The sequence below is a fragment of the Melozone crissalis genome, unplaced genomic scaffold, assembly GCF_028551555.1.
Source record: "Melozone crissalis strain CALT ecotype California unplaced genomic scaffold, PUWL_Pcris_2 ptg000059l_1, whole genome shotgun sequence".
NCBI classification, from domain to species: Eukaryota; Metazoa; Chordata; class Aves; order Passeriformes; family Passerellidae; genus Melozone; species Melozone crissalis.
Genome location: NW_026535837.1, coordinates 2,605,342 through 2,617,978, shown reverse-complemented (window position 1 = coordinate 2,617,978; position 12,637 = coordinate 2,605,342). Strand labels below are relative to the sequence as shown.

Sequence of the window (12,637 nt, the reverse complement as noted above, 5' to 3'; positions counted from 1 at the left end):
ACTGAGCTCTGCAGTGCCTGGGACAGGCGGGGAAGCGCGAGGCAGCTTCTTTCCCGCGGCCCTCAGCTGCAGAGCTGAAAAGAACCTCGGAGGAATGGTCCCGGCCTTACCCTCACTCCTCAGACGCGGTGTTAACTATTAATGTAGCTTCGGCAGAATCACAGAATCGATAAGTTTACAAAAGGCCTCTGAGATCATCAAGTCCCACCTATGACCAAACACCAGCCTGGCAACCAGACCATAGCACTGAGTGCCACGTCCAGGCCTTCCTTAAACGCCTCAGGGTGTTAATTAAACACTCACTACCGCCCTCGGGCAGCCCATTCCAATGTCTAATCACCTTTAATGGGAAGAAATTCCTCCCATTGTCCCACCCAAACTCCCCTGTCACAGCTGAGTTAGTAACCTCTTATCCTGGGGCTCTTTTTCCTAGGGAACCACTGAAGGTTCCTAGCAGGCAGGTAATGGAATACAGCCCTCTGCAAACCCAGACTGGGATCCCTTGCTGTGTTCTCTTAATTTTTGAGGCTCCTCTGTGACACTTTCAGTGTTTTACAAGGTAATACACTGTTGTAAGCACTGAATTGTTGTCCCTTAACTGCACTTTAGGCTGAGACCCTCAAATTCCATAACCACACTTGCCTGCTCCATCTCGTTATTGAAAAAACCTGCCAGCTTATACCCACACAAATGTATGACAATACAGATTTAAAACCACACATTATGGAGATTGTCAGGATCTGCATAAAAAATGTATTTTTTAATAACATACAAATAAGCACACTTAAGTCTTACATTTCTCAGGTAATATGACAAAACCATTTTACAGAAAAAAAGTTTAAAAAAAAAATAAATTCATCTGCTCAAGAGGCCAGCACAAATGAGCTCCACCTTCATGGTTTTGGGCAATATCAAGACCACACAGGATTCTGGTATAAAATGAGTGGATTTTCACCAGTCTCCATCTCAGGTTCAAAGCTATACTACTGAAGCCACAGATGCACTGGCTGAATGGGTACAAGACCTGATTAGTCAAGAAAAATCTTCAAACTATGTAATATGCTTGTTGCTGAACCACAGGCATTTGTGCTTTGTATTTTGTACACCAAGTGCTGATAATTCAACAATCTGCCGTTCACATGTCTTGACTAACATTTTGCACCACACTCTAAACAGACTTGGTGGCAAAATAACTTGGTGGCATTTCAGTTTATTACATCATGAGAGACATCACAGAGAGTCACTGCTTTGGCAGAAAAGCCAGTAAGAGACAAAAATCAAGTTAGAAAAACGTTGCCTTCCAAAGTGGCCTATGATGCCACTTCAACAGTGATGATTTCACACTTTCCAGAATCTTGATCTGTGCAGGTGACGTGCAAGGACCCATCCCTAGATAAAAGAGAGTTATGTTTAGGATTATCTCAACACCACACTTACTATGTTACTGCATGTGCCAGAGAGGATAAACAAGTCTTCACACTGAGGGAAGGATGATAGATCAGCATCAAAATATCCAGGGACAAACACGCTTCAACACAGATTAAATGGGTTTATGAAATTTAAGTTTAATTTAGTCATTGTTTATATATCCACTTCTTGTCCTTAAAGCATCTATCTTCTCTACATATGTTGGAATTAATCAAAGAACACAGTTAAATACTGCAATTTAATTTATTTTGTACAGGTTTCTAAATAGAATATGTGGTAATATTATTCAAAATATTTCTTGTGAGTGCTGAGTAACAGCAGTGGATTGATAAACATTTCTTGTCATAGCATGAGAACTTGACTTTTGAAGTGTAAATAGTCTTTAAATTCCAAGGATCTCCTTCAACAAGGAAAACCTTAATTGTCAAAATTCAAGACTTTAGAAACAATATTTGTACCTAAATTTATTTTGTGTGACTGTATGCCTTACTTCAGCTAGGCATACAGTCACACAAAATAAATTTAGGTACAAATAGATGTTTTCTACTAAACTTCTTCTCCCCTTTATCCCTAAATATTCCTTAAACCTCCTTCCAAAATATGATGATTTTCTGCATGACAGAGTTGCATCTATAATCCCCAAAATGTTTTCCTTATCAGTGCTCAGTATAAATCTCTGTATGACAAACCAGGCATTTTGGGTGAGGTCTATTAATAGGCCGATTTTTATTATACACCCGATAGCTAACATAAGAAAATGAAGTATTTTGAAACTTAAACAGCAAGTAGAAATTTCCTGTGGCACTGTTTCTCTGTTTAACAACCCTGCCTCTGAAAGGACAGAGCCACTGCAAATTCTACAATCCTTCATACTAAAAAAGACAAAACCCCCTTCAGTTTTTCCCAAGAGTGTGGGCATTCAGCAAAGCTCCCTAACCCACTTCCAGAGGAAGTCTCAGACCCTGACTGCTCTCATGCATGGTCAAACTGATCAACAGTTCAGAAGTTGCTAAAAATGATCTACACAGTTGTATTAAGCTTTGCTTCTTTAAGAATCAAACAATGACAGCACCAAAGGTACTGCAGAAAACCCACATTTCTACAGAATTTACTCCTGCTAGGACTGTACAGCCCTGTAACCAAAAAATGCTGGAATTTCTCAAAAAATAAAGAATTAAATACTCTGTAACAGAAGCAAAGACTGCCAGAAATGTGACATAGCAGGGCAAACAGCAGAACAAGTGTTTTGGGTACCTTTTCATTGTGAGAACTGTTAGTATATCATGCAGGCCATCCTCCTTTTTATCTAAATCCTGGAGTACAATCTAGTAAAAAAAAAGAAAGTTTGATTATAGTCGGTTCTTCATGTTCTTGTTCAGCACTTCAAAGGAAGTGACACAACAGCTAAGATGTGAAAATAAATGCATTTTAGCTATTCGCACTATTGTTTTTGTGTTTTGGTTCAGGATGTATCCCTGAGATAGCTGAAGTACCACTCCCACAGTGTCCTTTAGAATCAGAACTGTAATTATTAGGTAACATCCCTTCCCTACCTCCTTTAAAGATATTTGGGCAGAATTAAGGTGGAATAACAATCTTCTTAAATATTCCATCAATCTCAGACACATCTGCCCCTTCCCTGATGCTTTTCAAGGAAAGCACATCATAACTGTTTACAAAAAAGCTGTGTTCTCTCTGTAGGCTGATTCCTAAACAACAACTTTAAACCCTCACTTGACAGAATCATTTCATCTTACCACTGTGATAAATAAAATTCAATATTTAATAACAAGATCCTGTCCGACCTAGGAAGATCAAAAAGTAATCAACATATTAGCTATACCATTTCCTTCATCAGTTTTATTTTTAAAATGTTCAAGGATCTGTGTATGACTGGAATAACTGGTAAAGATCTCTCATCCCAGGTGATCTTATTACAGTAGTGCCCAGTGTCAAACCCTGTCAGCCATTTAGGAATTCAAAAGGGAAACTTCAGTACTTTACAAAGTACTTCAATATTTTGCATGTCCAGAAGAATAATTAAAAGACCAATACTAAAGAGATGCATGTCACTGTATTTTCCTAACAATAAATGCTGGTATTGGTGGAATTGGTTTCCATTTTTTCCCCAGGAGGCTGCTGTTAAAAGTGCACAGGAGTGTGCACATACTCACCTGTGCAAATTTCTCTTCTTCATTCATGGGACTCTTGCCCAATGACTCGTAGAGCTCAAGGCACACAGAGGAAATGTTCCCAGGGGCATGCAGGGTGTGCTGCCTTCGAGCTGGCAGTGGTGTCCCTGATGGAAACAGCACTGTGAATTTGTCAGCCCCTGACTCGTCTACTCCCTTAAAAAAGAATAAAAAGAATATAGTTCATGTTTTTCTTTAAGTGCTTCATTGAGCTGGAAGTGTCACAACAATGCACCACAAGAAAATAAGTCCAAGCTTCATTCCCTATGTCACATTTACCATCCAAGCAAGTAAAACCCTGACATTCCTACAAATGAGAAATCCAGCTATTGCAACATAGGAAAGATACAATCTATCTCCCCTTAAAATCAGTTTTTCCTGTCAATTTTTTATCAATAAACCTAAGTTACCATGATAACTTACCAGTGGTAACCTAAGTTACCACTGCTAATCTCTAGCAAATCTGTAGAAGTAATAACAAACCAATGCTGTGTCTCTAACATCAATCACACATAATCAGTGCTACATATTCACTACAGCAGTAAAATTTTCTAATATTCTAATTTTAGCCTTACCTTAAGAAGAATATCTTTGGCAGAACACTCAATGAGTGCATCTTCCTCTAACAAGGTATTCTCTTTCCCTAGCAGAATTCCTGCCTCTATGGCTGCACCAATGGGAATAACTTCATCTGGAGGAATTGAATTCAGTAATTCCACAGTTGGGAAAATGTCTTTGATCAGCTGCTGTAGCTTTGGGATTCGAGCAGACCCACCACAAAGAACTACCTGGAAAACACATCATAATAATTTCAAATCTTTAGTCTGTGAAATAAAACTGACAGGTCACACCCTGCTGTGTAAAAATAAAAACTGCTCTGGGATATTTTATCATCTGCAGTTGTTGAAATAAAAATTGATGTAATCTTGGGTTGACTTGATACTTATGCTTCTGAAATTAAAGGAAATACTATGTCTTTGAAAAGTTTCTCTTACAGCAAGAATCACCTAAATAAAGTAACACCTTGAAAATTCAAAAATTTGTCATAAAAAGAACATAGGGTTCAAAAGGACTTACAAAGGTGATCTAGTCCAACCTCCTGGCCAGACCAGGCACAGTTACAACAGGCTGCTCAGGAGCTTTGCTGCACAGATATTGTATTCCACAGGCCCTTAATTCAGCATCTGATTTCCCTCATACTACACATTCCTTTCCTGGAATCTAACATTTCCCCATGCTGAACTTGTGCTACTTGCCACCCACCCTTCCATCATGCACCTTTAGGAAGGAGCAAGTCAGCTTTTACCCATTAATCCAAGTCTTATTACAGAGACTTTGTTGAAATCATCCAGATCTGGAAACAAAGTTAACTCCCACTTTTCCTCATGTAAAACATAAACCTAATTTACAACTCTGAAGTTGTTTATTTTTACATTTAAGATGTTCTACTGCCCTCCATCCAAAGAATTAAAGCCTGAAAGGCCACCTAAAAGCCACTGCCTCAGAAAACAAAAGCCATTCTTTGAACAGTGGCCTGGGATACTTCATTATCAATCAGAGAAACTGAGATGTGACACAACAAACACTAATTAAAAGTCTGAAACAGCATCAAGTGTCACTGAGAGCGCCAGGCAGCTCCAGCTGCAGACCTGAGGAGCCAATTCTGGCAGCAATGAATGCAGCACCACTTGCCAAGCACAGGTAAAAAGGGGTGAGATGAATTTCCTCTCTTACACCAAGGCAAGAGAGACACAAATCACAAATTAAACTACTGATGTCTGCTGCCTTGCTCACATCCTTGGGATTAAAGCACTCTGGTCTGGCACCTCCTGTAGTTTTTAAGCCAGCAAGGAGGAGCACAAGCACCAAGTAGACACTTAGTGATCTGTTAAAGTCAAAACTTTGCCTTGCTTCAGAAGTGCCAGCAAAACCTGTCCAAAACTCAATGAAGGCAGAACAAAGCCCAGAGACTGAACTTAAGGAAGGAACTCCTCAGCTTGAATTTGGGCAGTTACACAAACACACCAAATGGAGACAAATCCTCCCCATCCCTCAATATGCAGCAGTAAAAACTTATACTTAACTTCAGACCTTATACTTAACTTCTACCTTATACTTAACCTCAGACACCTGAAATAAAGCAAATACAGCAGTTCTAAAGATCCTGAATCTATAGACTTTGTTGGATCCCAGTCAAAACTGCTTAAATAGCTCATGAAACAATCTCAGTCTGCAAGGAAAACAGGCCCCATAAGCATTGTTCTTGTGGAAGTGTCCTACAGACACATGATTTCTATTATTACCTTATTAATGTCATCTGCTGTAAATCCAACTTGCTGCAAGAGCTTTTTAATTGCTTCTACACATTTACTAAAAAGTGAAGAACAGATAAGTTCAAATCTGGCCCTAAAAGAGAAAAATAAAACATTCAAAAAGGATCATGTCATCCATTAGAGACAAGTACCTGAAATGGAAGGACAATAATTTTTAGAATATGCTTTAGTTCTCCACCTGGTACTAAAGGGTTTTAAAAAAATCATATTTTCCCATTATTAATCTTCAAGCAATTTTGTTGTTGGGGAAGTATCTGTGCTATTAGTTCCATCAACAACACCTACATGAATGTACATTCATTCTTCAGTGTACTCCAGAGAAAAAACCCCAGTATTGTTGTCTTGACAACACCAGTATTGCTGTCTTGACTCATGCCAAAAAAATAAAGAAAAATCCTGGAACTGCTTCATGATCTGTAAAATGAATACAAGGACTCCATTTTTAGAGGCAAATCAAGCTGTGTCCTGATTTTCACACAGGGAGCAGATTAAGCAAATTAAAAAACAAACTTGTGCTTGCTTTTGTCTCTTTCAAGCCTGCAAAGGAAGTTGTACTCTGCATGAATACCACAAATCAAAGTCTGCAACACTGATCCACAGGATTGGCATCCTGATCCAAATGGAGCTGACCCCATTTATACAGTACTGCTTCTCACACTTTCAAACATGCTGTGCCTTATTTGAGCAGCTCCAACTGCTGCAGTTCTGGAATGGAAATTCTGTTTCATTTTGCTAAAGCTGCTGCTGCCTAGAAGAGCAATCAAAGTGAGCTAAAAATCTCAGTAAGAGATCATCCCAAGGGAAAAGAGACTGAGGAAGACACAGCAGTGGGAACAAAAAGACAGAACATGTCTTTCTAGTCCAGCTCTCACTGAGAAGCAACATCAGGACTTCCAGGACTCCTACCGTTCTGGGTCTCATTTTGATCAAGCCATCTTTTCTTTAAGGAAAGTACAACAAAAACAATAAGGGGAAGGAAACAGCCACCCTGATTCATTACAGACTCCCCTCCAATCAACAGCCAGACTCTGAAGATGGGGTCTCCTTGTGCCTTTTTGCACTTCCTTTTCTAACCATCAGGGCAACACTGTTACTGTGACTGCCCTGACCACAGATTGCAGCATAACAGAACCATCAACATGAAACAGCAGGTTTGCCTTCAATCTCACTTCCTTCTCTAAAATAAACACCCTCAGAAATCAAAGCTTACTGAACATCCACAATACCACCTAGAAAGATTTCAGCAGCTTCAAGATCTGCCTTACCTGGACACATTGCAATCAAAATCCAATCCATCATACAATGAATCTACAAAACAGTTTGCACTTCCCAGGGTTGATAAAGAGTGTTTTGCAATATCAGCACTGTTCATTAACTTCATCATGGCTCTGGGATTTCCTCTAATATCATGTTTACAAGACCTATATTTAAAAAAAAATAAATTATACCAGTTTAAAGAGGCAGGAATTTGACTGGTAACTCTTTCTGAAAGGAAGAACAGGTTAGAGCTATTGCACTTTTATTCTGTAAACATTTTAGTATTAACTACAATGCCACTACTGAAAATTTGCACACATCTGGACACAATAGAGTCCACAGCTGAGCCCTTACAGTTTAACACCAAATTAAGGCAATATCCACCCACATTCAGACATTTCCCAGTCTTCCTCCTCAGCCCCAAACAACTGACTGCTCCTTCAGCATCATCTTTACTTGAACCATTTCACTAACAGAGACTCTGCTAATTTTTTTCTAAAAGCAAGCACTACATAATGAAGATCCTGTCCTAACAGCAACATGCTTGGAATTCAAATCTTACCTCTGAAATTCAGAAGCTAAGTGTTGTGCTAGAGCTTCTGTGAAGCAAACTCCTCCAATGCTGTCATCTGTGTTTGTAGCAAGCACACGATATATTCCACTGTTCACTTCTATGACTGTGATAGAAAGTGATGTTCCACCCAGTTTATAGACCAGCACGTTGCTGCCACATTAAAAAAATGTTGAAAGTAGCATTAATTTTGACACATTGTTAAAAGATTACTACCAAGTATTGAAGGTTTTTATCAGGCAACTATATGAGAATGGTAAAGAAACACTACACAAGAACAAAAAAGTTCAAACTGACAGCAGTGTTTAGTATTTTGAAAGTGAATTATTTATATATTCATAAAAATGAATATATTCAACCAGATGCACTTACTCAACCCAGGAGCTCTGCTTTAGTTCTTCCAGCCCATGTAAAATAACCCCATCCCACAAAATTAAAACCAGCTATGCCAAAATATGTTCAAAAAGGAATGCATTTTTCTTCATGCCAATCAGCTTATTAAACAGAAAGTTGGAAACTGGGGACAAATATTTTAAGGCAATTCTCAAAATACAAAGACCAAAGCAAAGTGATTTAATACACTACAAAATTACAACTTCTAAATGCTTACTGTCTTGATTGAGAGAAAAAAGCAAAACAAGCCTCATGCTAAGCCAACATGGCATTCCCTCAGTTAAGATTTTTCAGTATTTAGGTACGGCAGCTTAAAAATAAGTAGAACATTAGGACTTTACCTTTTCCCAGTGGGTGAATCTTGGCCAATTCCATAAGCAAGGAGAGCTGCAGATGGTTCATGAATTAATCTCATAACATTGAACCCAGCAGCTGCAGCTGCTTCCCTGCAATGAGCCACAACAGCATTTCATTGTACTTTAGTGATCTCACTGTAGTCACACACTGCAAGATTTCACCTAAACTACCCGTGCCATCTAATCAGACCTTGTTTATAGCATGGCATTACAAAACTGAGTGACTGAAAAAGTGCCAATAAGATCAGTTGCTACTGTGTTCTTCAAAGAATTGGATCTGCTGTGTGCTCACTGGCAAAGAAAACACTGATCTATCAGACTACATATCCCATAAAAACTGTAAAATAACCCACAATTACACACCACCCTAAATCAAACTTGGTAACTTATCTTCAGGAATGGTAATGAAATACTTGATACATTATTTCAACAGGCAACAAAATTAATTTACCATGCCTCACTTGCAACATTTAACTTGCATGTTTTCTTGAAAGTTCAGTATCCCTGGGAATACCCCACAAATTGTTCCCTCCAGTTTGAAGTTACACCAGAGCAATAGAATGTTTCATTATAGATACTGCAAATCCCCAGCTTGCTGTTTTTTTACCAACTTTCAGGTGTGTTTTATTTATTTATTTCATGACAGTTAAATGTAAGGGCTTCTACATATCAGAAAGTAAAAACAGATGCTGCCATTTATGCTCAGCTTTAAGCATCTTATGTTTTCCTACTGAGGAACTGTCAGAGCAAAAGTGTTTCCAAACAGAATTTCCAAGTAGAAAACTGGTATGTATTCCAAATCTGCACTCTGACAAAGCAGAGCTGAAGAGGCCATGTAGCACCACTCTGGGGAGGATGGAGGGGAAATTATGGAGGAGACTGAGATGCTATTTGCATTTCAAAGGGGTCACTGAAGATCCTGATTTGAAATGAGGTTCTATCCTTGATGAAATTGAAATTTCCTCTCACTTCAGTGATTCAGAACTTCCATTTGGTCACATCACCAAATTCCATTAAAAGTTGCTACACTCATGATTAAATCTCTTGCTTTCATATTTTCCCAGTTTAAATAACATCCCAATATCTTGACTGATGCTCACAAGTTGAAGGCCAGCAGCAGAATTCCCACTGCTGATCTCCCAGTCCATCTGCTTTAGGCACATAAAATAACAGAAAAACCTCAATGCTCTTACCCAAGGGCATTCTTCTGATTCTCTCCAAAATCAAATGGCACAGTGACAACAACATCATTCACATCTGAGCCCAATGCAGACTGGGCAGTCTCTGTTTGGAAACACAAGCAGAGCACGCTGATTAAAAGCAAGCAAGGAAAAAATGTATGACATCTTAAAAATAAAAGGACACCTTAAAAAGCTAAAACATGTCAATGAATTTAATTATTACATACCTTTCATTTTACTGAAAATTAGTTTTGCCACATCTTCTGGGTTAATAAGTTTGTTATCTATTTCATACTGAAGTTTCCCATTCTTCTCAATCATCTGTAAGCAGAACCAACACACCTTTGTCAGACAACAATTTGGTTAATAACAAAAAGTAATGTTTAATTTAGGCTCTGTTTAAAGTAAAAAGCACTGGATGGTGTAAACACTCCCTGCCTTAGCATTCTACTACAAGGGAATAAACACTTCCAACATGCTTATCAAAGACCTGCAGCATTTGACAGACACAACAGGGACATTTAAGACTTTAAGGAGTCAAGATTCTCCCTTCCTATTAAATTTTCCTGAGTACAAAAGCAATGTTTAAAACATAAGTGCACTCCTGGTTATATTCCATAAGAAAAACCCCAACAATTTATAAAATTACACCAATATGAACAGCAGAAAAATCACCCGTTTGTTACAAATTCATTTTCCAGGATAATTTTTCTCCTGTTTTGCAAAATTTTCCAGCAACAAGGACGGTATTATGCAAATTAAATACTGAGATTAAATCAACAGGTTAAAGATGTTAATCACAAGGTGCTGCAACTTGAGTATCTTCCACCAGCTCTAACAAAAACCACAATGCTACTACTGAAATGCATTAGGATTCACCTGTTTGGAGGATGGCCAAGAGATAAAACATTTTCTGTTGGAACTACCTATATTATGCTGGCAGACCCCAGAACATGGTTATCAACTGGACAAAAACAGAAACATTCTACACAGCAGCAAAGGGACATGATATGATGGGAGCTGATCACTACAGAACAGACAGGGTATGGCCCAAACAATAATAAAAATCTATAAATCATCATACTCACAGAGCATTTGCTTTCTGCAATGTATTTCTTTGCCTGAGGGTCACCAGAGCTGTCCATAAAAATTGAAAATAACAAAATCAATCATGCATTCAAGGTTAATTGCACAAATGCATCTTGCTGATATTCCTTTTAACATTTCTAACTCATCAAGCTATACTTGAACCAAAAATTCCTGGTTTTATTCTGCAGATCATTTATGGAGTAGAAGAAAACCCAACAGTTCTGACTGGTGGCATTTTTCATTCTCCTTTCCTAAAACTTACGATTGAAAAAATACCTACTACTTACAGAAAAGGAAAAGCAAACTCACACTGCTATCCCCCATGAACATTTATAAAAGATTTCAGCAAAGTTCTGCATCTGAGAAGGAATACAGAATGGGCAGCATCTTGACAGCTCCTCTCAATAAAAGGGCTGTAACACACAGCTGGATCATCACTAAGAAGTTTTTTCACATCTCTGAGGTTACTCCAACCCAAAAGATTTAGTTCTACTGTCAATGTAATTGCCAGTGCAAATTATCACAGCTTCTCTAACAGGAATCACAACAGGCACTAATCAACAGTTTCACTATTGCAATAGAAGCAACACAAAGTTTCATGCAAACAAAACTACAGTGGATTTTACAGAAAAGCAATCAGCTGACAAAAAATCCTAGCTAAGAAACTGAAGTGTGTATGAAAAGCATATATGCAACTTGTTACTATATTTCACAACTTGATTTTCACAGACAAGGTACCCGGACTGTCTGTAACTCTTTGTTTCTGTTGTCTCATGATGTCCTAATTCAAATTGGCCAAATTATTATTACCCTAATTATATTGCTATTTTTATAACCATTATCGTTAAACTTTTGAAATTTTAAAAACAAGTGATTGCCGTTTTTCACAAGGTGTTGGGGCATGGTTGGACTCCATGATCTTTAAGGTCTCTTCCAACCCAGTCACTCTGAAAATTTCGTAATTTCTCACCGCCCCTTCCACACCCATTCTCTTACCTTCTCCCAAGGATCTGCTTCACTTTCACGACAGTGTTGGAAATATTTCTTATCCTGCTTTGCTTCGCAGCTAAGCCAACAACCTGAGGGAAAAATAAACGAAAACAAAATAGAAAAGCTGAGTAGCAGGCAGAGCCCTCTCCCCTCCTCCTCCTCCTCCTCCTCCCCAGAGCACCCCGCGGAGGGGCAGCCTCACCTCCTCGCTCTCCGAGAACGCCACGACCGCGGGCGTGACCCTGTCCCCGGCGTCGTTGGCGACCACATCGGCGCGGCCATCCTGAGGGGAGAGAGATGGAGGGAGGCAGAGCCGTGAGCCTGTGGGGGCTGCACCGCCGAGGGGGGCCCCCGAACCGCCCTGACCGAGCTCCCCGAAGGCCCTGCCCCTGCCCAAGCCCCCCGAGCGGCCGCAGCCACGGCCCTGCCCTCACCTTGTACACGGCGGCGCACGCACAGGTGGCTCCCAGGTGCACCCCGATGGCCGCCATTGCCCCTTCCCGCCCCGACGTGCCCCGCGCGGGCCCGCTCCCAGCCAATCCCGCGCCGCGCTGAGCCGTCGCCGGCGGAGCAGCCAATGAGAAAAAAGCATAGCGAGTGGCGTCATCGCGCATAGCAACGGGGGCAGACTGCGCGCGGGTTTTGGTGGGAAGCGGCGCTGTGAGGGATTGTGCAGTCATGGGATGTTGTCATCTTATTTCAAAATCCCACCCACACCTTCTCAGTGAATTCTCATGTGCAGCTCCTCACAGCACTGACTCCTCCTTCTTCTAAGCACAGATAACAAACGCCATCTCTTTCTCATCCAGCTACCCCACTCTTTTATAGCACTCATCCTCACTGGACA

The 12,637-nt window shown here is 39.9% G+C and overlaps 1 protein-coding gene across 1 annotated transcript; it reads right to left on the bottom strand.

The window, feature by feature from the left end:
• Window positions 1-1,223: 1,223 nt before the first annotated feature.
• Window positions 1,224-12,288, bottom strand: HSPA14 (heat shock protein family A (Hsp70) member 14). Its single transcript, XM_054287559.1, has 14 exons — window positions 12,225-12,288; window positions 11,993-12,073; window positions 11,797-11,879; window positions 10,800-10,848; window positions 9,939-10,032; window positions 9,724-9,814; window positions 8,516-8,620; window positions 7,773-7,934; window positions 7,219-7,374; window positions 5,924-6,026; window positions 4,196-4,408; window positions 3,603-3,776; window positions 2,683-2,753; window positions 1,224-1,389 (listed from the first exon to the last, which is right to left on the bottom strand). The coding sequence occupies exons 1-14, from the start codon at window positions 12,279-12,281 to the stop codon at window positions 1,311-1,313; spliced, it is 1,518 nt and encodes a 505-aa protein (XP_054143534.1). The 5' UTR covers window positions 12,282-12,288; the 3' UTR covers window positions 1,224-1,310.
• Window positions 12,289-12,637: the final 349 nt, after the last annotated feature.